At 35.5% G+C, this 25,588-nt stretch overlaps 1 protein-coding gene across 1 annotated transcript in view; it reads right to left on the bottom strand.

Moving 5' to 3' along the window:
• Window positions 1-2,137: 2,137 nt before the first annotated feature.
• LOC142345946 (uncharacterized) overlaps window positions 2,138-25,588 on the bottom strand; it is a 280,658-nt gene continuing 257,207 nt past the window's right edge. The window contains exons 18-25 of the mRNA XM_075398413.1: window positions 22,466-22,552; window positions 22,104-22,201; window positions 18,699-18,800; window positions 16,962-17,075; window positions 12,657-13,022; window positions 2,907-3,008; window positions 2,490-2,529; window positions 2,138-2,433 (exon numbers count right to left, since the gene is read on the bottom strand). Of these exons, the coding sequence (XP_075254528.1) occupies window positions 2,245-2,433; window positions 2,490-2,529; window positions 2,907-3,008; window positions 12,657-13,022; window positions 16,962-17,075; window positions 18,699-18,800; window positions 22,104-22,201; window positions 22,466-22,552 (1,098 nt within the window). The 3' untranslated portion in view covers window positions 2,138-2,244. The remainder of the gene's footprint in view (window positions 2,434-2,489; window positions 2,530-2,906; window positions 3,009-12,656; window positions 13,023-16,961; window positions 17,076-18,698; window positions 18,801-22,103; window positions 22,202-22,465; window positions 22,553-25,588) is intronic.

The raw sequence follows: 25,588 nt of genomic DNA, 5'->3' as shown, positions 1-25,588 counted from the left end.
GTTAGGCTCAATACTGATGACAGTAATTAATCGCTTGAATTAACTATTGCACCATTACTTAATAACCGGGTTTTACCGGTTTACCCTGTTTCGTTTGATTTTGCTCTTTTGACCTTGACCGTATTCACTACATTGTGAATTTCAATTACAAAAATAATTTAAAATCCATTCAATTGAAACAGCGAGTGAGGTGTCAGAAGTCAAACGTGAAAGTCTCGACTTAGGCAAAACGAAAAACATGACCGAAAGGTAAAACGAATTAATAAAGCCGACAGACTTTCGGAATAGCTGCGAAGTAGATTATCGTGCATTTAAGTACAGGTGGAAAAAGAAACAGAAAACAGTTGAGAGAAAGTCATCGCGGCAACCTTACAAACTTTAATTCGATCATTTAGAAATCTTTTGGGTGCAAAAACACTTCACAGAGAGGTTCAGAAGAGTGACAAAGTCGAGCAAAAAATGTTTCTCGAGAAAAAGGTCAGACAAAAAAGAGCGTCAGCCAAGGAAAACGCTTCGCAGCTACAAAGGAGAACGCCTAAATAATAGCCGTTCAAAGGCTGACAGAAGCTGTTAACCATAAAGCGACTAGCGTCGGACTAATTTCTCCCGAACAACAGGCGGGGCAAAATAATTCAGAGGGTGGTACAGCCCACATTTTTCTTTATGGTGCAAAAAATGACTAAAGATAGATTCAAACCCTCGACCTGCGGCGTTCTAGACTCAAACATTAAGCACTTGGCTATCAGGTTCTTGTGGTTATGTTACAATAGCTTCTCTTTTTAGCAACAGACTTCATTTCTAAATGAGAGCAATTTAGATCATGCCAATTGAAGAATTCAAGCGTGAAAAAGTCACTCGAGAAGGGCAATCGAAAGAATGTCCTAGAAGAAAAGAACAAAAACGGTAAGCGAAATTTTGCCTAGAAGACACACGCTTACAATAGTTGCTTCAAATTTCGTTCGAGAACTGTATTAGAAGTAATAGTTGCATGACTCTGCTCGAATTCACTGAGAACTTTTGGCGTTTATCGAGAACAACGAAGCGGTTCGCGATATTAACTCAGAATTTCGAATTGGCTTCTGCAGAGTCCATGCTTAAGACCATGCTTAAAAAACGAAATGCGCACGTTTTAAAATAACGAAAGTCAACGTCTGGTTACGTACAAAATTCTGGTATCTTAGCTTAACATATAGTTCAGAACGCTCTCAATTATAACTTGACAATAAGTCAAAAGCCGCGCATGTGATCCAATAATTTGAAGGATTAATATCTGAAAACATAAGCGAATAACGTCGTGTGAATTGCTCTCAAACGACCGGCGAGCAGTTGGCTTTGCTAGTATCTAACTGTGGCCTAGGGATGCTAGCATTGGGGCGGGGGTGTGACCGGTGTGTATGTCTGGAGGGGGAGGGCAATAGTGGGGGGTCAAGCCATGATTCGTAGGGTTGCGAAGGCCAGATGAAAGGAGGGTTCAAATCGAACTGTCCTTCACACCGGGAATTCAAGTCTACTCAGCACGTTCGGTGGATGGCATATTTAAATCAGAAAGGCTCTTAGAGAACTGCTCAGCAACAATGCCCCGGGCTTTACCAGTTTCCATAGACAAAAAGTCACAAAATTTGTCGATCAGACGAAAAACCATCAGAAAAATTGGTGCTACGAAAATCTTGTAACAAAGACCAGTAGAGATAAAATTGCCAGAAATTTTGTTTGAGATAAAATAATTATCATTCGCCAGTCAAAATGCTCATAAAAATGTTCATATAAATACTTTTAATTAGCGATTTTTGACAAAGTGTCTGGTAATTAGTGGAGGGCATATCTTTTGTGCAACCATAATAATATACTACATTACCAACGAAATGGATAAATTTTAAGGAAAAACTTGTACATCAAAGTGATTGGAACCAAATGTGCGATAGAGATGAGCGATTTATAGTCCTCACTACAGGCACTCTCGACGCGACTTCTAAAAAGAACTGATTTTTAACAGAGCAACTGATCTCAAATGACGATACAACTCTGAATCAGAGCGCTTTGAGTCAACGATGCTAAGAAAAGGCACCTTGAGTAAGTCAATCTCTTCCGACAAAAATAAGGTTGCGTTTCTAGGCTGTGTTAGTAGCAAAAAACTAACTCATGAACGGAGAATAAATTACTAATTTGTGATAACATAAGAATAAATGGCAGAGAGAGTTCACTAAATTCATCACAAATAGCTCTAATAAGTAAAGTAACTCTAGACTAGGTTGATGATAAAATAGGTGCCAAAAATTCATTCAACTCCAAACCTCCTTGGTCCAGTGCCACTTGCACGACCTTCGGGATGTCTTGACAGGATTCCGTGGCACAGCACAGAATCACCAGCTCCTGGCACCAGAAGCCGGCTGCGAACGGGAAGGCCTCGCGACCCGTGCGTGCGTGGGAGAGTGCCTAAAATAGACAGGAAAGCACCAGACAACTAGGGGAGGGGTGATAACTTCACTTACCTGCGAGAGGTCATCGATCTGAAGGCTCGTCTGGACTGCCCTAAAGTCAAACAACTTCCGTGCAATTACGCCAAAACTAACTGATTTCGACAACTTTCGAATATTTTCAATTAATGCAAAGGGGCGTTAATCCCACTCTTTTAACTCAGCAACATTGAACTATAAGGAATTATGGAAATGATCGGATTTAGTTTATAATCTGTACGTATTCCTATTTTGGCTATTAATCTCGAAACTCGTTACCCGCACCCTACATAATCCTAATTTCATATTTTCAGAATTAAGAACGGGGTTAAATGCTAAAAGGGTGAACAAATCGGAGGTAAAATAGTAGGCTCGAAAAGACAGGACACCGTCTCAAATTTTTTGATAAACTTTTCGAAAGTGAGGCAAAAAGACGGTGAAGGGTCAACTGACGTCTGAATGAAATCCATACATGGCATCCGACTACTCTCACTCAGAGAAGATGCACACTTGGCCTGTCCTCCACGCAAATTGTACTTGGCAGCAACTTCGTACCTGAAACCCATCCCAGCTTGATTTATTTGTTTATATTTTATGACAAATATTTTTAGCAAACGTTTTCGCTGACAAAGATACTATTTGTTTTTGAAAGGTTTGAGTGAAATTGCGAGTCTTGCCTTTATTTGTAGTTCTATTGTCCCTTTTTCTACCATTAGAGCTGCTAAAAAGAATTTTAGGATTTTTAAAGTTTTATAATATGCTGTGGTTAAGGGTTCGGCTTGTAGTTACGAGGTTCGCTTAGTTTGGCGCCACTGCTTTTCAGAGTTAATGATTTTTACCACTTTTTTCACAACGTTTGCCTCTTTCTTGCTTTGTATGTCATTGCCAAAATGCCCTACCCTACCTTTCAAACCACACTAGTAGAGCGGGGGGTAGTCATAGTCAAAAATATATCGTAACTTCATCTACTTTATAAAAAAAAGAACACGTAAATTAATGAAATGATACATCATGCAGGTAGTGTATGTAATAAATAAATAAACAGAAAATGTAATTTTTGAATTGTGTACACCGAATAATTGAAATGTTAGATAGATAGATAGATTAATATATGGATAGGTAGGAACAGCACACATCATGAACTAAATTTAAATTCACGCCACGTCAATTGGCCTAACTGAATTTGGCCTGGGTCCTTCTTGAATTTTTCGAAAAAGTGAGAAGAACTTGTCACAGAAGATTTTGACAAGGTATTCATTATGCTATTTTACACCACTGTTGATCACCCCTGTTCAATGTAATTAGTTCTATCAATTTTTATTTACTAATTTTCTCGTCCGATTGTGAAAATAAAAGTTGGCCGTAGGTAATGGAATGCCAGAAATATTTTCAAATGCTTGCTTTTTGTAATTAAAAATTTGTCTAGTGTATAGTGCAACCCTATATCGTATTAACATTCGAACAGGTAATATCTTATTGATCAGTTTAAGATCGGAGATGAATCAAACTCACTACGATTGCAGCAAGCTTTGACTGCCCAGTTTAATTGTTCTTCGATAGCTACAAGATTCTGAGATTAATGAGTACAGAAGTACTGCTGGATATTGCAGGTGACTTATAACAAGAAGCGAGTTAACCAGTGCCTTTTTGAAGCTTTCAGGGACACAGTTCTGTAATGAATAGACTGATTTTATGCCTTGTGCAATACTTCGTAATACATTTTTTACCTCGTATTGAAAGGTGAGTTTTTTTGTCAATAGTAACCCCAAGATATATTACTTCCGTTTTTTTCTTTAATCTTTTGTCCAACAATTGTAACTGACATATCTTTAGATTCCGGGGAGCCAAATATGATGAATTCCGTTTTCTCGGCATTGAGCCTAATAGAATTGCAATCAAAGTAATTAACCAATTTTTTACATCCCCTACAAAAATTTTAAGACTATCTTGAACCTTCTTTTCAGAGGAAAAAATAACTGTGTCATCTGCGTATTGAACAATATTAGAGACTATACTGAATTGCAGGTCGCTAACATAAATATTGAATAAAAGGGGCCCGATGAACGTATCTTGCGGAACCCCTCTGATTAATTTCAACCATTCAGATTCTATATTGTTTACTTTAACACAGTGAAACCTATCATTAAGAAAACTTTTGATAATGTTCTTGGCTGAACCATAATGCCGTTAAGTAGATGAAGTAATTCCAAAAATTTTAACTTTTCAGCTTTGCACAATCCAAAAAAGCACGATCACTGCAATGTAGCTATGCTAAAATTAGTTTCGCAGCTCTAAAAACAGCAAACACTCAAAAAATAGTTTATTATTTAAAAAACGTCGTTTACTGTCGGACAAAATCTCTCGAACGACAGGTTCACTTCTTAAACTCAGGCCCAGCCAAAAGGTTTTGGGGTAGCAGAAAACTGGGGAAAGAAGTGGTTGTCCAAACCTTCCAAAATTGGCCTTCAGGCCGTGAATGCTGCGCGCTTCTTCGGAGAAGCAAATACTTAAGAGCGTACTAAATCTCTAAGAAAGCTGCTCAGACACGGGAGACACCCGAGCTTAAATCCCGCTTTGAAGACCGAAAGTCAAATTAAATCGATGAAGCCAGCAAATCTGTTTTGAAAAAGTCAAAAAGGTCTAGGACAAATTTTGAAAGACACACACGTTTATAATAACTTGATTTTTCTTCGGCAGCAAATAATTACTGCTGGAAACTAATTAACTAAAGTAAACCGAAAGGCTCTAGGGGCCCCTAATGTCCTCCAGGCGTTAGCTGTTATACCTTTGTTGATGAAAAAAGTCAAAAGGGTCAGACGAAAAATTGGTCAAGCAAAAATCGCATTAAAAAGACCACAGGACAAATAAAAAAGCTGCAAATTTTGTTAGAGAGCAATTAATGGAACTATTCTCTCATGAATTAGGAAACATTATCTCAAATATGAAATAAAATGCTTTCAACTTTCATCTGAGTCTGACGAGCCGTAAAAAACCGCAATATCTTCGTAGATCTGTCGTCTCAAAAACAAAACAAAAAAACAGACCTAAAAAGAAATTAGCTTTCATTAACTGTCCAGATGTTACATTTTGCTTAGAAATATGCATAACTTAGTGCTGCCTCTATTAGCTGCTCTCAAATAACCTTCATTTAGAGTGTCACACACTCAGTTAAACTTATCCCATTAAAAATAACGTACAGTCAGTCATTTTGACAGCGAGGAAAGTCATTTCTGACAGTGAGCAGCTCACGTTTTACAAAACCACGTAAATGAACAAAACTCGCTCAACAATGACTAAAAATGACGTAATACACGCAATTCAGTCGCAATTGCATGAATGAATGAAACATAGCCGGCATATTACCGAAATAGCTGCGAAAGAATAGACTTGCGTGTCGTATGATAGGGATAGAAACAGATACAGATATAAGTTGAAAAAGTTATCGACGCCGCTCAAAAAGCTATATAAAAAAATAAAACGATAAATTAATAAAGCTTGTTAAAATTCATTGCGCAGATGCCTTTTCATTAGGGACCCTTATTACACATGCGTTCTTTTGACCTCAAACTAATTTAATATAACCTTAAATTTTAAAGTGCAAAAGTCAATTTATTGATTGAGGTAAGTCACTTATGATCAAAATCTAATCACGTAAAAAACTTTTGTTAGAGAGAGTGAGAAATAAGATCACGCACGCAAAAGCAGCTGGTGAGAGGAAGAAGTCATTCAGAAAATTTGACTTTTCAGCTTTGAGGTGTGAACAAATGTGAAACGAAAAAAGAGCGTCAGACGACGAAACAACCACGAAAAAAACCACGAGCACCACAATATAGCTCCGCTCAGCTTACAGCTTCGCCGCTATAACAACAATTAGATTTGTAAAGAGCATGACGTCATATGGTCGTCACAAAAATCTTGACAAAAAAAGATAAGAAAAATCACCCCAGCTATCACTTTGCGCCCGTTAAGCAGTAAAAGACGAAGGACTCCCGATTGATGTTGGGCTAAATGCTCTCGAACAACTGACGGGGGATCGATTCTATTGTAGCGAGCATCAGCAGGAGGGTGCGGAGAGCAGCAGCAATTTTTTAAAAACTAAATGATGAAATTAAATCTTATGTAAGACCTCTAGTAAAGTTTAGATAAAATGAACCGCATTTCTACTCCCTTTTCATTTGGCATTTCGATAAAAAACTATGTAAACATAACACACATAACCCAATAAACCATTTCACACCATAAGTTTATGTCACCAAAAACAGTCTATAGAATTGCATAGTTTGAGAATAGAAAGAAGAGAGGTTCTAAGAGTCCTCAAATCTCTCCGGGCTCTATATGTTAATCCCATTTTAGAGGACAAAAGTTATATGGGTCAGACAAAAAATCGATCAAGCAAAACATCGCATGAAAAAGACCACAAGACAAAACAAACTGCAACAAACTTCGTTTGAAAGGAAATGAAGAACTATTATTGATAAATAAATGTTAAAAAGTTCACTTTGCAGAAACTTTTTTTAATAGGGACCTTTATTACGCAGGAGTTTCCATAACCTTAAACAAATTAAAAATAAGTTTTACAGTGCAGAAGTCATTTTGTTTAAAGATTTAACTCTCCTATGATCAAAATCTAGCCACGCAAATAACCAAAAGAGCTTCCACAACAGTTGAGAAATTCTGCGTGCTCGAATTCCGTTAGTAAGAGAAAGTCATTCAGAAAAATGAATTTTTCATCTTTGTCACGTGAAAAATATATAGCGAAAAAAGCTTCAGACGACGAAATAGAAAACAGCCGTAAGAACTCCAGAAGCACTTCGCAGCCTCGGGTTTTCCACAACAAAACTCAAATTGCAGACAAAACTTTGCCTAACCAAATTAATCGTTGCCAAATCAGATTTTTTTTTAAAAAAATGATAAACTAAACCCTGCCCTAACGAAAAGGCAGCTTTGACAACATTGGCGCAAGCAAAAACTAGGAAAACAAATACAGTTAAGAAAGCATAAGGAGATGAAAATTCCAGAAACCTATTTTGACAGAGAAACGTCAATGTGAAATCTTGAAACCGCAATGTCTTTGTAATATTCAAAACATCTGGCAACGTTGAAAATTATTGAAAATTTGCACAAACTTTTACGATGGATAAAAACTGACCAGATTAATATTGACTAAAGAACCGATCTCAAAATTTGTGAAATAAACAACCTAAACTTCACATTGTGAAAACCTGAGGCACATAAATGCTTACTTTAAAAGTCAGAGCATTTCAAAGAATTCAACAACTACATTTCTCTCTTAGAAATATCTAACGACTCAAAACTTTCAAAACTAAAATTTATCAGGAATCAGACAAAAATTCGTAAGTCTAGAACCAAAACATTGTAAAAAAAATGAGTCCATTCACTTAAAAGCATTAGAAAAAAGATCATAATAGTAATTTTTGAAAAAAAACCCTACTGTATAATATCAATTCAAATCAACTTAACAAAAACCATCAACCACCAAAGGAAAAGAGGTAAAGAAATCTTTTAATAAAACTTACAAAGGCAAAGCAAAAAATGTACGCAAAAAGCCAGCTTAGATTCTTGCGAGCAACAAAGGCCAAAAGCGAGAATGTTGAGTTAAGGATCATTGTACAAAAAGGCATACTCACTGCTTTGAAAGCAGAAACTTAGAAAGTTGAAAGTGCATTTCATTATTTAGCATTGGAGGTTCGGTAAAATTATATACCCATCCTCCTGTCCAAATATAACACTAAAAACAGTTTTCAAAGGTTCTCGAAACATTAAACTATTTTGCCAAATGCGATATATTTGTGGGAAAATAAATTCTCATTGAATTTCAAACCCTTGAAAACCAAAAACAATTGACTGTAGAATCCCAATATTCCCTTTGGAGTCGTACAAAACTAACACCGCAATACAGCTACGCTAAGCTTACAGCTCCACAGCTAAAAATTAATTCCTTATGAATTTCAATTTTCAGTTAAACTTACATCCTGAGTAGGATTAGATTACTCGGAAACGTTCCAACAACCACTCCACCATAGTCACTCGATGCTCCAGAGCTAGATTTCGCAAAACAATACGGCTCAACTTTTCTATGACTTGTTTATGGAATTTCTATGACACTAAACAAATTAAAAATAAATTCAAGTTCTACAGTGCAGCAAGCATTTTGTTGAAAGATTTAACTCTTTTATGATCAAAATCCAACCACTCAAATGACCATAAGAGCTTCCACAAGAGAGTTGATAATGTTGCTTGCGCGAATTCCGTTAGTGAGAGAAAGTCATTCCAGAAAGATGGCTTTCATCTTTGTCACGTGAAAATTGTGTAGCGAAAGAAGCTACGGACGACGAAATAGAAAACAGCCGCAAGAATTCCAGCACTTCGCAGCCTTGGGTTCTCCCCAACAAAATTGTAATTGCGGACGAAACTAAGCCTAATCAAATTAATCGTTCCCTAATCAGATAATCAATGTAAATCTTGAAACCGCAAAATATTTGAAATATTTGAAACATATCTTGCAGCGTAGAAAATTATTGACAACATTTACCAAGCTTTTACGATGGACAAAAACTGACCAGATTAATATTGACTAAAGAACCGGTCTCAAAACTTTTGAAAATAGCGACCTAAACTACACTTTGGGAGAGCCTGAGGCAGATAAAGGTAAAGTTTACGTGTCACAACATTTCAAACAATTTAACAACTACATTTCTCTTGTTGGAGCTATCTTTGTCAAAACGACTCAAGAGTTTTTCAAAATTTATCAGGAATCAGACAAAAAATAACGTAGCCGGCAGATTGCCGGAAAATAGCCGCGATAGATGCTTGCGGCCTTCCATGAATTGAAACAACTAAATAAATAAGATAGACAAATCGACCACCAGTCCCTTAATAGACTACTAAGCTTTTAGGTTTAGATTCTGACTGTCATTTTTATGACACATACGGTCTATAAGGAAAAACCCTAGAACACCTTTTTCAAAATTGATAATCGAAATCAAAAACTTAAGACTAAAACTCAAGAATTAGGGCATATAAGTTTGGCACTACTTAGATGCACACTATTGATCTTTAACTAGTAAATGTTCATAAAATTTAAAATTCAATAAGAGAGTTGAGAAGTTATTTTTTTGAGTGAGGTAGGTCACGCAATTGACGTAAAAGCACAAAATGACGTCACGTACACAAATCTTAACTGCAAAGCAGTAGAAGTCACTGAAGTCATTGAAAAATTCAATTCCAAGAAGTCAGGTCGTAAGAATCATCGATTGAGACGACGAATTAAAAAACATAGCAGGACAAGTCCTGACGGACAATTCAAAGAATTTTCATTGACTAAACAGAAAAACTAGACCTAGGATGGACTATGAGTGAATTGAGAAAACCATTTCAAAAAAAATCAGACCAAAAAAATAAGAAAAAACAGAATCAATTTCAAAATGCCGCATGTGAACAAAAAAACCACTAGCGAGAAAAGAAAATTTAATTCAAACAAAAAACTAGGCCTAGAATGAGCTGTGAATGGATTGGGAAAACCCATTTAGAAAAAATGCGATCCAAAAAATCGAAAAAAAAAATCAGAGTGAAATTGCCGCATGTGAACAAAAAAACCGCTACCGAGAAAACGAATTTTTGTTCAAACACCGTTTTCTCACTCAACAGTAAAATAAGAGCAAAAATTTTGCTGGCTTTTTTGCTCCATTTCCTGTTTCGGCGTGACCCAAATCACTACCCCAATTTGACTTCAAAAATCATGGAAATGTGTGAACAGATCTTAAAAAAAAACAGCCGGAAGAATTCCGGAATCGACTCGAAGCATCAAAACTTCACTAACAAAACCGTAATTGCAGCGGAAGCCACTACTTATTGTATTCAACGATTAACTCACTACCTCTCCAGGTCTGCTCTAAAAATTGGTGAAACTTAAACCACTGTCACCAAGAGAAACAAAATGCAGCAAAATTTTATATCATTGAAAACGTTTGGTAACGTTAAAAAACAGAAAAAATTAAAGTGGTCAACAAAGCGATAGACTGAAAAGGCTGACAAGTTTATCAATTGCCCTCACATAATTCATGATTTTAATCTGAAAAAGATCGCGAATGCAAACGGCAGATAATAATCTTAGAAACTAAGTTAAATCTTTTCAAAACAGAAAGCTCAAATTTAAGAATCAGAAAACACCTATAATTACACTTCTAATCACTGCACTTAAGGCAAAAAACAACACACACTTGTTCCTTGTTGTACATATGCTAGAAAACATGATTTCAAACTAATTTAAAAATTAAATTGATCATAGAATAGACATAAGCAGCAGAAGAAAATTCAAAGGCAAAAAATCGTTTAACTTAATACCAAGGCCGGAAGAAAGTTGCAGTAAACAGTCTTAAGCGGAAATTGCGGAAAAGGCTTGCTATCAAACTCTCAGTACTGCTTTATGTTGAATGAGAAAAAAAAACCAAAGAAATGACGAAAATCTAAGAAAAAGCTGAAATCATTCATATTTAACAAATGAAAAAATCAATATACCGAAAACCAATGTAGGTGCCAGGACAAAGAAAGAGAGATACTAACTGGAATGAAGAATATGGGCACAATGTAAGGAACACCGTAAAAAAATACATTCTTGATTTTTGAAAGTTAAAAATCAATAAAAAAATCAAGAAAAACGAATACATTTCATTGTTCAGCTTTCAAGACATATAAAAGATAACTAATCATCCGATACAAAGATCTATTTCCTGAAAAGAACAAAAAATAAGAAAAAGCAGAATTCATAAATAGGAAAAATTGAAACATTTTGCAAAAAAATGGTCAAAAAACTTTTAAGACAGCATTTATGAAAAGTTTTAACTGTTTTTCAAAAACCTAACGCCAAAAAATGATTGAATTTTTATTGAAATTAACGAAATTTATTTTAACGAAATTAAAGTCCCTCATGTGTCACAAAAAGACCATTTCTAGCAATTACAACGAAAATACAAACAAAAAATTTACGAAACTACCAAAATCGGATTAGCATATGTAAATTTTATAAAACAAAATTACATCGAGGTAGAAAGAGGCGTTGAGTATACGAATTATCAAAGAGAAGTTGCCATATTCACTGATTTTTGACAAAAAGACGGCTAATAGATCCCAAAATGAAGAAATTAATAGAAAAAAAGCCAAGAATTAACTAAAAAATCAAGAAATATGTCCCAATTTTCAACTTGAAACGCATTTTCAGGCTCTGCAATACACTGTGGAATCAATTTCCGAGGTTGACCTTTCAATATAGTACCGAATAAACTTTATTTCTATAAGAAACCAAATTAAAAGCAAAAAAAAATTGGGCCACTTAGTCCAAAAAACGGCTAAAAACGGTTATCTATATGTGCCATTCAGTAAAAAACTACTTTACAAAGTCAAAAAGTCTTTCACTAAACGAATCGCATGATCAAAAAACTTCTCTCGCTTAGCTAAAATCTGTTCACCGAGACAGCTTTTCTCACTTTCGCTTTTAGGTCAAAATGCCGCGTGAACAAATCTACTTCCTGTAAAAAAAAGACCGAAAGAAAACCAATACTCCTCTTCGAGTCGTAAAAAAAAGACAGCGCCCCAATACAATTCAAATTCTTTGAATTGTAAAAACAACGATGTCCCCACTAATAGCCGCTATCGCTTCGCGGCTATTAAAAATTAGTTTATCGGTAAGTCTAGAACCAAAAAAAAAGTGAAAAATCTTTTAAGATAACTCACAAATGCAAAGCAAAAAACTGTACGCAAAAACTCAGCATAGATTATTGCGAGCAATAAGGCCAAAAGCGAGAATGACGAGTTAAGGATCATTGTACAAAAAGGCATACTCACTGCTTTGAAAGCAGAAACTTAGAAAGTTGAAAGTGCATTTCATTATTTAGCATTGGAGGTTCGGTAAAATTATATACCCATCCTCCTGTCCAAATATAACACTAAAAACAGTTTTCAAAGGTTCTCGAAACATTAAACTATTTTGCCAAATGCGATATATTTGTGGGAAAATAAATTCTCATTGAATTTCAAACCCTTTAAAACCAAAAATAATTGACTGTAGAATCCCAATATTCCCTTTGGAGTCGTACAAAACTAACACCGCAATACAGCTACGCTAAGCTTACAGCTCCACAGCTAAAAATTAATTCCTTATGAAATTCAATTTTCAGTTAAACTTACATCCTGAGTAGGTATAGATTACTCGGAAACTGTTCCAGCAACCACTCCACCATATTCACTCGAGGCTCCAGAGCTAGATTTGGCAACACTATCCGGCACAACTTCTCCAGTCTTTGACCCGGGCTCTCACAACAGTCCAGAACAACATTTGCAGGTGCAGAACAGTTCGAGTTCCTCTCAGATGTGTTTGAACTGATGCTACTACTGCAACACTGTATGACTGCACGTTGGAATAGAACAGCTATAGATTGTGCAGGATTCGTAAGTTGTTCTGAAGAAATCTGACAGTTCGCAATTTGTTGAGAATTTGACGAACTGGTGCTTGGTTTGTTGAGTTTCACAAATCGGATCAGAAACGAGAGATAGCTGAAATAACCGAAAACTTAAAACAAATTATAATTTATTGTATTTAAAAAACCACCGCTTCGATATCTAGAAAGAGTTGCGATTAAAACTAAGATTTTCGAACATACCGACAATTCAACGCAACCTAGACTTGCAGTACACAATTGATGCTATTTTATATATGCTTTCATTAGAAAAACTTAACAACCAAACATACCCGGCAGATTGCCGGAAAATAGCCGCCGTTGATTCCAATTAGCATGATTGGGATTGAAAGAATAGAAGATATCGAAAAAAAAAGATTTTTGTACAAAAACATTTTTTAAGTCCGATTTATTTTGATGGCTTTTCGTAGTTGAACATACTTCTGTTTCTTAGAGAGAGGCTACAGGGGCTACTATCAATACCAATAAGCATAAGAGATGGTAACTAAGACTTATAGGAACGACGTTCAAATAGCGCGCATCTAAAATTGGGCTTTATGGGTTTATCCCGTTTCTATTTCTGACTTCAATATTTTATTCTGACTCTGTTCATTTTGAATTGCTTTGCTGAGCAACTGATGTTCAAATTCACTTTTAGCAGAATGAGAGAAGAAAGAAACTAGCCTATAGAAGTCAAAAAGATTTCACGCAAAATGCTGAAAAAGCGGCAAAATGGTAAAGCGAAAAAAAGTTCGACGAAGTAAAAACAAAAAACACATAGCCAGAAGAATTCCGGAAACCACTCGAAGTGGAAATCCACTTAAATGCCATCCTACTACTCATCAGACAAAACGGGCCTCCAATAATTTACGCTTATCTTGAAAAAACCATAAAACAAAAAAGTAAAAAAAATCAAATCTATTAAAATATGATTAAAAATCTGATCAAATTCTGTCATAAATTGGTACCCCAAAAAACTATCTCTGCCACAATTACTTCATCAATACAACTAGTAACTACTAAAACCACTTATGAGTTTTTAAAAATAATTGAAGCCAAATCATGAAAAAATAAGCTCTTGCAAACAACATTGACTAAAAAACTGGAAAATTAATATTTTTCAATATAACAAAAGCACAAAGATCTAAACACATTTTTTTTTCAGCTAATTGGGTACTCAGATGCTCGCTAAATAATAGGCAAGTCATAATAGGTTCAGAAACTTGTCTAAAAACAGAAAAAAAAACGAAAAACTGCAAAAAATTAAGAAAATCAGTTCCAATTTTCGATCGACATTTTTCGTCATATCTCTCAACAAAAATGCTTCATATCCACAAAACTGTAACCACGTGTTGAATAAAAATTGCTCAATTAATAGGGGTATCTTCAATACCCATTTGAGGCAGTAAAACAAAATAGTAAAAAAAATCGTAAAAATTAGCCCAAAAATCAGCAAAATACATGAAAAACATCAAAATTAGCATAAAATTCATATAGATTTTCAGAAAACTTCAAACCACTGCCAAATCCATCTTAAAATTAAAAGCAAATCATAGCCAAACCTCTTAAACAAAAAAAAATTGAGAAAAAACTGCTTTAAAATGCCGCACGAACAAAAAACTTCGCTCGCTTACAGAATTTTGTTGACACCTCAATTTCTCGCTCTCTAGAAAACAGCGATATGAACAAAAAAACCACTCTCATTTCGCTCCGCTTTTCGTTTTGTTCAGCAACATAATCACTTCAAATTTTTTCACGTGTTTCATTTCCCGCTTCAAAATTCACTCCAATAAAATTGATTAAAAAAAGGACTTCTACAATACTCCTCTTCGAGTCGTAAAAATTAGGAGCGCTATAATAGCCGGCTGAGAAGATGAGCGCGGCTATTAATCAAGTTAAACGTTTGCTTTCAAAATTGTGACATATCACGCTTGCGTTTCCGCGCTAAGAGTCAAGAAAGGATATGAACCAAAGTTAGAAATCAAAACATAGCCTGCAGATTGCCGGCAAAAGCGCCCGTTGACCCCATTGACCACCGTTGTGATTGAAACCCAAAGAAAAAAGACGGGAGTCAAATATTTTTTTCTTAGAGTCAAATGTGTTTTTTCTGCGATTCCATTAGATTCGATAAATGTAGAGTTCAGTCTCTAATTTGGAGAACAACAAGGTTAATACCAATTCCAGTCAGCACTATACTCTAAGAAAATTCAATAAGTCTTAGGTTTTATCCGGCTTCTTTTAATTCCACTTTTTGACCTTGCACGTATTGGAGGATCATGAAAGAATTAAAACCAGCCAGAGAAAATCGGAAAAATAAAGTCAGAATGAAGTGCGGCATATGAACAAAGACAAACACTAGCGAGACAGTGAATTTTGTTCCATCGTTGTCTGACTGTGCTTTAAATTTAAAGTAAAATAAAAAAATGTGCAAACAGATCTTAAAAAAGATCCCCCAAAACAATTCAAGTTTTTTGAGCTCTCAAAAACTAGGAGCCGAAAAAATAGCTGTTGAGAGGCTGACCGAAGCTAATAATAACGCTCAAAAGTCAAGACATAAAATGAACCAAAACTGAAGCATGGCCTTTGCCACTGTGCGACAAAAAGGGTGCACTTTGAAAGTTGCTGCCGAAAACTGAATAAATTATTCACTCTTTGGTTTCTTAAGTAATACAGTAAATAAAATATACAAAAAGTTAACAAATCAATTAAATGAATTAATGCTTGAGTTTTAACAATTCCATATTAAATTTTTTTGAAGCAAACAATCTACAGCCATGTTTGTCAAAAGCTGTTGAGTTCAAAAGCTTAAAAATGTGAATGAGAAAACAATCAAGATACGCAAAACCCAAAAATATGGACGTAAAATTCAACCAAAACGTAATAAAACGGTCAGACATATCTTTTTAAAAGAGGGAAACACATGACAATTTCAATCATCGTTTCAGAGAAATTGAGCAAATTGGTCAGAGGAAAAACATGATAAAATACGCATAGAATTTTCAGGACTCATCGAATAAAAAATCGAATAAAACAAATTTTACAAGACATATTCCTACAAAAAACTCGAGTCAAAACAGGAACTAAATCGCCAATCAACATCAAATATTTTCTCTAGAAAACCTTATTCTCTCTTTCTTTAAGGTTAACGCTCACTTTTAAGTTAACTTAACAATTAAAATTTCCCGCTGAGCATATCAACTTAGATCAATTGCTTATAAATTACGCAACCATTGTAAGCAAATTACGCAACCCAACGTTTTTGAAAGGATCCAAATATAGTGGACAGGTTGCCGGAAAATAGCCAATGTTAACATCTTATTGTATCGCCTGGAAACAAGCATCACAATCAAAATTGATATAGAAAAGTGAGTGCAAGACTCAATAAAGCACGTCAAATTGTCATAAAAATAAATGACGAAAACGAGATGCTAATAAAGGAATTGAGCGAACCAGTCCCTCTGAAGGACAAAGACCGAAATTGCGGTCACAGCAACTAATCAGAAGCAAAATTTTTTTGGACCAACTTTACTCAAAAAATGCGCCACTAACTGAAAGTCATGCCTCCGGACGCTCTTTTTATTTTCAGCAACTTTTCTCGCTCCTCTTCGAATCGTATTAGAGACAATGCCAATACTATTCAAATATCTGAATTAGTAAGGAAACGAGCATTGCAATAAAGCTACGCACAACTTACAAGCTTTGCAGCCACGAAAAACACTTGCCGAATTAATTGGTGCAATTTTTTTCGAATTTAAAATTAATTTTTGTTTAACTGCAGCATTTTGTTAAACTGTATAGTGCAAACAGAAAAGCGCTCGTTCAAATTGGAAGCCCGCTCTGCTACATCCAGGCAATAATCTGCTCAATTTTTATATCTGCTTGTTTTCAGCTCGTTCGAAAACTCATCAAACTTGCAGAAAAATAAGCAGATTTAGTTTTCCGATCATTGGCGAACACCTCAGTAAGTGCAGACATTATTTTTGAAATAGCACAACTGTCAGTAAAGATATTTCCCCAGAGCCACTTGTCAACATACCTGGACCAGAGATAGAGCAATTCATCTTCACTGCAGATTGCAAAGTGTGACGTCAGCGCACTTTCATAGTTGGTCACCACAGCATCTGCTTGCTTCTCCAACTCCAAGTGATAACTAACACACAATTTCACGATATCCCAAAGAGAATAAACAAATAAACATGGGCTGAACGCCTTTTGATAGCTTGCAGATGGAAACATAAACCGACAAATGTCGGAAAATTGCTCTTGAAAGACAGGCGAGGTAATTTAATTCAGGGGATGTAGCCTAGATCAATTTTTCTTTATGGGTGCAAAAAACTTTACTTCGGAGCAATAGAGATCACTCAAAAATGAACAACGAAAGCGTTAGTCACTTGCGAAGTCAAAGAATGTTCTAGAAGAAAAGCGCAAAACTGTCAAGCGAAAAATTTGCATAAAAACGTTACACACACGTTTACAATAATTGCTATGAACTTCGTTCAAGAGCAAACATAGCCGGCAGATTGCCGGAATAGCTGCGAAATAGACTTGCGTGCCGTAAAATACAGATGGAAAAAGATACAGAAGTGAGTTGATAATAGTTATCGCCGTCGCCTATAAAACTTACAAGTTTATTTCAAAGGAGGTTGTGTTTGAATCCAAAAAAAAGTTTCCCTGTGGCGTCTCGAACCGGCGATCTCCGGATTAACAGCCAGTCGCCTTAACCACTCGGCTGTCGGACCATACAATCTGTTTTCTTACAATCAACTTTGTTTTAGGAACAGATTCTGTTTCTGAATAACCGCAATTTAGGTCACGCAGAAAGCGTGAAATCAAGCGCGAAAAAGCCATTTAAGCAGTGACGAGACAGAATGTTCTAGAACAAATGTAAAACGAAAATAAAGCGTCAGACGACGAAACAAAAAACATAGCAGGACAAGTCCTGACGAACAATTCAAAGAATTTTCATTGACTAAATAGCAAAACTAGACCTAGAAAGGACTATGAGTGAATTCAGAAAACCATATAAAAAAATTCAGATCATAAAATAAAAAAAACAAACAAAATGTCAAAATGCCTAATGTGAACAAAAAAACCACTAGCGAGAAATGAAAATTTAATTCAAACAAAAAACAAGGCCTAGAATGAGCTGTGAATGGATTGGGAAAACCATTTAGAAAAAAATCCGATCCAAAAAATTGAAAAAACAGTAAAAATCAGAGTGAAATTGCCGCATGTGAACAAAAAATCACTACCGAGAAACCGAATTTTTGTTCAAACACCATTTTCGCACTACTTTAAAATTAGAGCGAAAAAAATCACGCCGCAACTACTCGCTTTCTCGCTCCATTTCCTGTTTCGGCGTGACCAAAATCACAACTCCAATTTGACTTCAAAAATCACGAAAATGTGTGAACAGATCTTAAAAAAAAAAGACAGCGCCCCAATACAATTCAAATTCTTTGAATTGTAAAAAACCAAGAGCACCGCAATATAGCTACGCTCAGCTTACAGCTTCGCAGCTATAATAAATAATCTGTTTTAACTTAAACTTCATGCCATGAAAATTATCTCAAAGAAAATTTAAGTCCTGTTCCATGCTAAAAATCGTTCTCAAGACTACCAATTTTATAAGAACAACACTAGTAGTGAAGACTCAGTACAGTACCGGGAAATGATAGGATACAACTCTCTAAGTCAGGACTCGCAGAAAAAAACTTAGAATCCATCATGATAAAATCAAAGGAAACATAGGCAGATATGCCGGCTTTTTAACCTTAAAAGTGTGGACAGATATGGCTTCTGCTGCTCAGTTATAGCCTGAAGAGGTTTTTCCAATGACACTCCTTCGCCCTCCAACTGCGGCCACAACAATCGCCTGTAAATAAACAAGAGGCTCGCATATCTGTGCATTCGCACAGCTAGTTCTGACATTCGACTTAAACTCATAATCACAGGGCAAATGTATCCTTCATCAACTCTCAAGAGGAATAAAAAATACACTAATATCATTAAAAATATCTATAAAAATACACTAGCATTTATGAATAGCAAAGTCCTCACAAGGCAAAAACAGGAAAAAAGATAGGAAAAGTGCGAAATTTAAAACCAAGTGTTATCGAAGCCATCAATTAAAATTTTTTTTAGAAGTCACCAAAATTACAGGTGCGCAACTTTCACCCATCTCTCAGAAAGCTTCATTCGATAACGAATCTATTAAAAAAGAATAAACTGAAAAGGTAACAAAAGATATGAGGGCAAAAAGATATGCGGGTTAAAGTCAAGATCTCACTTTAAATAGTAGAAATAAGTCAAAATTATTAAAATCGATAACGTTATCTTAAACAATTCATTTTACAATGAAGAAATTATGAAGCCCACTTTTCAATAATAACAAAAGACTACATAGTACTGAAAACGGCAATAAATACAACTAACGTCGGGTAAATTGCGCGCGAACGACAAACGGGGGCAATTTAATTTAGAGGGGGCATAGCTTAGAAATGTTTTATGGATGCAAAAAAACTTCCCCACTGCATAATTGCTTCTGTCAATTTTGCATAAAAAGACACGCACGTTTACAATTATCGCCTCCAAATTCGTTCGAGGGCAATTAAAAAATATACAAAAAGACGGTCATTTTTTTCTTAAGTGATAAGCGTTCTGAATTGGCAACCAATTTTATTTAGATTACACAAATTTACCACATTCGTCTTCTAAACTGAAGCCCATTGAGCTTAATAATAACGACAGCTAACAATCGCTCTAATGAACTATGAAATAAAATTCAGTTTCTTTTGGTTTTGCTCTTCTGAATTGTTCGAATGAATTCTGAACTCAGTTGAGCTGTCAAATTGATGCAATTCAGACGTCACAAAATCGTGACTTGTTCAATACAAAAAATGTATTCGAAAAAAACTAATCAACATAGCTGGCATATTGCCAGAAAATAGCCACAATAACTTCGTAGATCTGGAGTCTAAAAAAAACAGTACAAAAGAGACCAAAAAATTAATATTTTCATTTAAAGGATGAGAAGTTATAAGTTATTGCTGCCTATATTAGCTGCTCTCAAATAACCTTCATTTAGAGTGACACATTCACTTGACCTTATCCCTTTGAATTAAAGTGAAGAAAACTCAATCTCAAAGTGAGGAAGTCATTTTTGAGGTAAGTCACGTGTGACCAAAAAATTAATCAAGCGAAAGAACAAAAAACTCGCTCCAATAAGGGTGAAAAATGACGTCACGCACACAATTCAATTGAAATTGCATGAACGAATGAAAAAAAGCAGATTTGAAGTGGTTGTGACGTCATATGGACGTAAAAAAAAACTTGACGAAAAAAAAACCAAGAGAAGGCCAATAATAGCCCCAGCTATCACTGTGCGGCTATTAAAAACAGAATAGCCGACTAACTTCGGGTGAATTGCTTCCGAGCAACTGCCAAGAAGTTGGCTTCGTCACTAGCTACCTAAAGTTTAGGGAGCTTAGCTTGATCATAACTGAGGGAAATGAATTGAGGGGTGTAGGGGGTCAATTTCTAAGAACCACCCTTTACACCACGAAATTAAGTCTCTGAAACAGTTTCGTTGAATTGCACACTTCCTTGAGTCAAGTTAGCCGAAAGGCTCCACGAGCTCTTCATGCCCTCCAGACGTTACATGTTTTTTCCGTCTTTGAGGACGAAAAGTAAAATGGGTCAGACGAGAAATCGGTCAAGCGAAATATCGCATAAAAAGACCACAGGACTAATATAAATTTAAAAAACGTTGCTTGAGAGCAATTAAAAAGGAGAGCGCCAAAAAAATGTTTGAGTATCTGCCGGTGGCAATTAAAATTTAAGTGTTTTGATCGACAGATTGAATGGTTGATTGAAATGATTTACAAAATAACCCTTAGGATGCCGCAATATCCTCGAAACAGACCCAAGTTATTACGAGACAAATAGAATTGAGTTGACGGAATTGCTGCTGCAACATATGACAACTTTGGAAAAAAAGTGGTAATTTTTTCTTATACATCATATTAGATATTTTATTTTGTAGGTCACCGTGCTTCAGTATTATCATATTTCACTCCACATGTGTCCTCACTGACTAGAAAGCAACCTTAGCAAACATCAATAATGTTCAAGCCATTAAGAGATTGAGGTGAGCCAATTTTGATCTTGAAAACATCAGACATTTCAGCTGAAAAAAAATCATTGCCAATTAGTTTAAGAAATAATGTCACGTGCATAAAAGCAGCCAAAAAGTACTTACAAATTGGCACGAATTATTTTAAATGCTCTTCAATAATTTGGGTTATAGAGAATTGAAAACGATACATAGCCAGCAAATTGCCGGAACAGCTGCGAAAGAGACTTGCGTGCCGTAGAATAGATAGAACCAGATACAGAAATGAGTTGCAAAATACCGCCACCACCTAAACTAATTGAAAGGGGTGTGTTATTCAGAACCTTTTTGGGTTGAAAACTATCAGAAAATGGTGAGGTTCAAACCACTGCTCTCCGTTGTAACTACCACAATCATTAACCAATCGGCTACCAGGCTCTTGTGCCCGATTATCTCACAAGCAACTTTGTTTGAGCAACAGAAAATTTCTGAATAGGGGCAATTTAGGTCATGCAAAAATCAAGAAATCAAGCATTAAAAATTCGAGCGAAAGGATGTTCTAGAACAAATGTAAAACGAAAAAAGCGTCAGACGACGGAACAAAAAAACCAAGAGCACCACAATATAGCTACTCTCAGCGGACAGCATCGCAGCTATAATAAAATCATCAGTCGATGTAACAAAAAACCGAAATCAATGTATGCAATGTAGGTACACTTAGGTGCAATTATTTTTAACTTGAGAGCAAAAAAATACCCTCAACAATGTCACTTTATGCCTTCCCTACACTTTTGGAGCTTTGAGCTCTTTTTACGATTAGGTTGAAAAAAACCGTCACCACAACTGCGACGGGGTTCAATGGTTTGTTACATTTTTGATCGACGAAAAGTCAAACATGTCAGAAGAAAATTAATAGTACAAAGAGGTTTCGAGAAATTGCTATTGACTTCATTTGAGAGCGGTTGTTAACAGATTACCACTGCAGGGGACCCTAAAGCAGGCTCCAACAATACAAACAAGAAAAACTGATCAAATATAAAGATACTGTGCATAGTATTCACATACTCGAAATATTGCCTCAGTTGATCGTGTTGATACACAATACTGCCGTAGAAATATTTGAGAGCCAGCTCCACAAAATATTTCGTCACGCCAGCCCACTTCTGAAATCACAAATTACACCTCAAAATTACTACATTGAAAAACTCTATCGTACAAAAGGAACTTTATTAACCTTACTTATCAAAAACAACCTATAATAATTTATTGCGAAATATAATAATTTTGCGTCATTACTTGAGAGATTTCTTCGTGATTTTCGTGATTGTTTGCAGCAAATTTTTTTGAATTTTGTCAACTTTTTGTGATGCAGAAATATAAAATGATTTTGATCGTTAATCAATTGAACGTACCCATATTCTACTAACTTTATTGAGAGCAATTTCAGCACACTGAGCGTATAATTTCAGCAGCAGAGTCGGTTTCTTTTCCAACGCATGTAGTTTCTCAAAGAGCTAAAAACAAAATTAAGTTGAAATTACAATTACATTTGTTCCTGTTAACGATCCCGTATACAATATATGCGTGACAAGATCTGCATAAATATTACAAAAATTTTATGGAACAACAATTTCATAAAAAATGAAAATCTAAAAAAAAATAGCTTCAATTGATTTTTTTCACTTCAATTATGATTCACAAGAGCAAAAAAGAAACGGCTGATAGAATTGAGGATACCTGAGGATTATTAAAATTGTTTGAGAATTTGGATTATTATAGGATTATCATTAATCAGTGGATTATTTTTAAACTTATTAGGATTATTAATCACTATCAAAAAAGAGCCTAAAGTTTGTTGAAATAGCTGCAAAGTGGACGTGCGTGCGTTCCGTAGACTATCAAAGAGACCAGATACTTAAGAGATGAAACTACTAATGCAAATATGCCCCCAGATTACCGGAATAGCTGCAAAATAGACTTCGGCGCCGTATAAAACAGAGAGGAACAGATACAGAAATGATTCGAAAAAGTTATCGGCGCTTCTTAAAAACTATATACTTAACTTTTTCAAGTTAGCTTAAGTTCTCAAAGTTCAAAAAATGTTTTGTCTAATGAGTAAAGTCACGCAGGATTAAAATCAAGCCAGGACTTTATTCAGAGGGGGTGTATCCTAGAGAATTTTTTGTGTGCAAAAAATGCGACACCGTAGAGGATCGATCCGATGATCTCCCAGATAACACTCAGTCACCTTAACCACTAGGCGAAACTAGCTTTTCTCACTTCAATTTAGATCACCCGGGAAGCAAGAAAACCAGCGTAAAAAGTCACTCAAAAACTTAACCAAAAGAATGTTCTAGAACAAATGTAAAACGCAAAATGATAATCAGACAGCGAAACAAACAAAACACAGCAGGACAAGTCCTGCAAAACATGCCGGAGAATTGAACAAAAAATTTACAAATTCCGTACTTCACTAGTAGAACAATACCAGTTAAACATTACCCAAAATTAGAAATACAAAAATATTAACAGTGCCAAAAATCTTTAAGCTAATAACCTGAAACCAAAATAATGCAATTGATATATAACCATTACACGCGCACAATCTTGAATTAGATTTAAAGGATTTAAAGATTTCAACTGAATTCAAATTCTCTGCGCCTTTCAGTTTTGCATAACTGTCATCAAAACCAAGTCTTTGTCTCTAAAAATATTTGGGCACCTTAAGGTCGAAAAACAAAAAAATATATAAGTTTCAAATAATTTGAAAATGAGAAAATTAATTAGAGTTGATAAATTTCGTATCCATAAACACTTATTTTTTCTGAAACTATCCACTTAACCATCTTAAAGTCCCAAAAATCTAAATCATCCTCCCAAAGTCTAACAATTCAGGTATCACGTAACAAAAGTAAATGCACAACTGCAGGTAAAAATCAAGTTTTGAAACACATGTCGAAGCCAATAACAAAAATTTCAAATCCTTAAAAGGATTAAATAATGCCTTATTAGAGATCAAATGAGACCTGTTATCATTGAGACTGCTTTAAGTATCCAAAACGTCACTAATGTTTTCGAAACACGCAAAAGTTTCTAAAACTTGAAACTGATCGCAAGCATCACTTTCTAAAACTTGAAACTGATGGCACTGAAATATCTATCACACTATTCATCAAAAGAAAGCACATATCAAATTTAGTAAAGACATCTCAGGGATCACGCAAGGAAAGTAACAAAACATGAAGGCAACAATCAAATATTTTCGAAATGTCGACGCGAATATATTCAATAGCAATTAACACAAAACCTTAAAGGTATTAAAGTATGCCTAATTACAAATTAAATGACACTTGTCATTAGTCAGACTAGCAACAGGAAAACAAAAACGGGTATGATCTAATAAAACTGCTCGTAACAAGTTTTTCGGAAACAAGAGTTTATTTCCGTTAGATTTGAACTGAAAAACTGAATATATTCCAACATGAGTCACTAGGAGAGCCAATGAAATCTGTTAAAAGAAGACTAACTGACAGAAAAACAAAATTACATAAAAGCAATATCCAAAAAGTCACTAATAACTGGCAGTGTCAAAGTCGTTCAAACCGTTGGATAATATTCAAAATCTTTACGTTGAACAAATTATGACTTAAAAGAGATCGATCAATAATAAAATTACGTGACAGGACAAAGAAAAAAGGGGGAAACATCCAAAATCTTGCTAATATTTTTGATACAAAATAAGTTTCGTTGAAACCATTAGATTTCAATTCAAATCAGTAAACAAACTTAATTATGCCTAAATCGAGAGTAATAGAGACCTACCATTAATACGACTAAGCAAAAAAACAAAAAAACTACAAGAAAGGCAAAATGGGTAGATAAATGGGTGGGTGGGTAGATAGGTTGGGTAGGTGGGTAGTTGGGGGGGGGGGGGGGTTGGTGAGGGTAGCTTGGTGAAGGCAGGGTGTAGGTGCGGGGTAAGTTGGGGGGAAGAGGTGCGGGGGCGGTGGGTAGATAGGTGTTGGGGGGGGGGGGGGGGGCAGATGGGTGGTGGGGGGTTTGTGCGGTGTAGTTTAGATAATTAGAGGTGACTTATATAGGAACAAAAAATCTCTTCACCTTGAACATTACCAGCAGTTCCTAATTACTATACATTACAAACGAAGCTACTGTTAAAGTCCAATGTTCGAAAACAAGTCAACAATCAAAATCGGAGGTAAAAGCTCGAACAGAAAGAAGTCAAAATTCAAGTCATGAATAAACTTGCTTTCTGCTAAAAACATAGCCGGTAGAATACCGGAAACGACTCGAATCGTCGTGCATTATAATCTCCAACATAACCTTACCGAAATCAGAACATCAAATTAGACAAGAGAAAAAAACAAAAGTAGCCCAACAAACCGCATTAAAGTGTTTTAAAAAATGCCGAAAAATTTTTAGGTGCGGGCGGAGCTAGTTGGGTTTGGTGGGTAGATAGATTGGGGAGGTGGGTAGTGCTGGGGTAGTTGGGGGGGGGGGTAAGTGGGGGTAGCTAGGAGAAGGGAGGGGGT

The sequence above is a fragment of the Convolutriloba macropyga genome, chromosome 9 (genome assembly GCF_964194025.1).
Source record: "Convolutriloba macropyga chromosome 9, txConMacr16.3, whole genome shotgun sequence".
Classification (NCBI taxonomy): domain Eukaryota; kingdom Metazoa; phylum Xenacoelomorpha; order Acoela; family Convolutidae; genus Convolutriloba; species Convolutriloba macropyga.
This window is presented reverse-complemented; position numbering and strand designations above follow the sequence as displayed.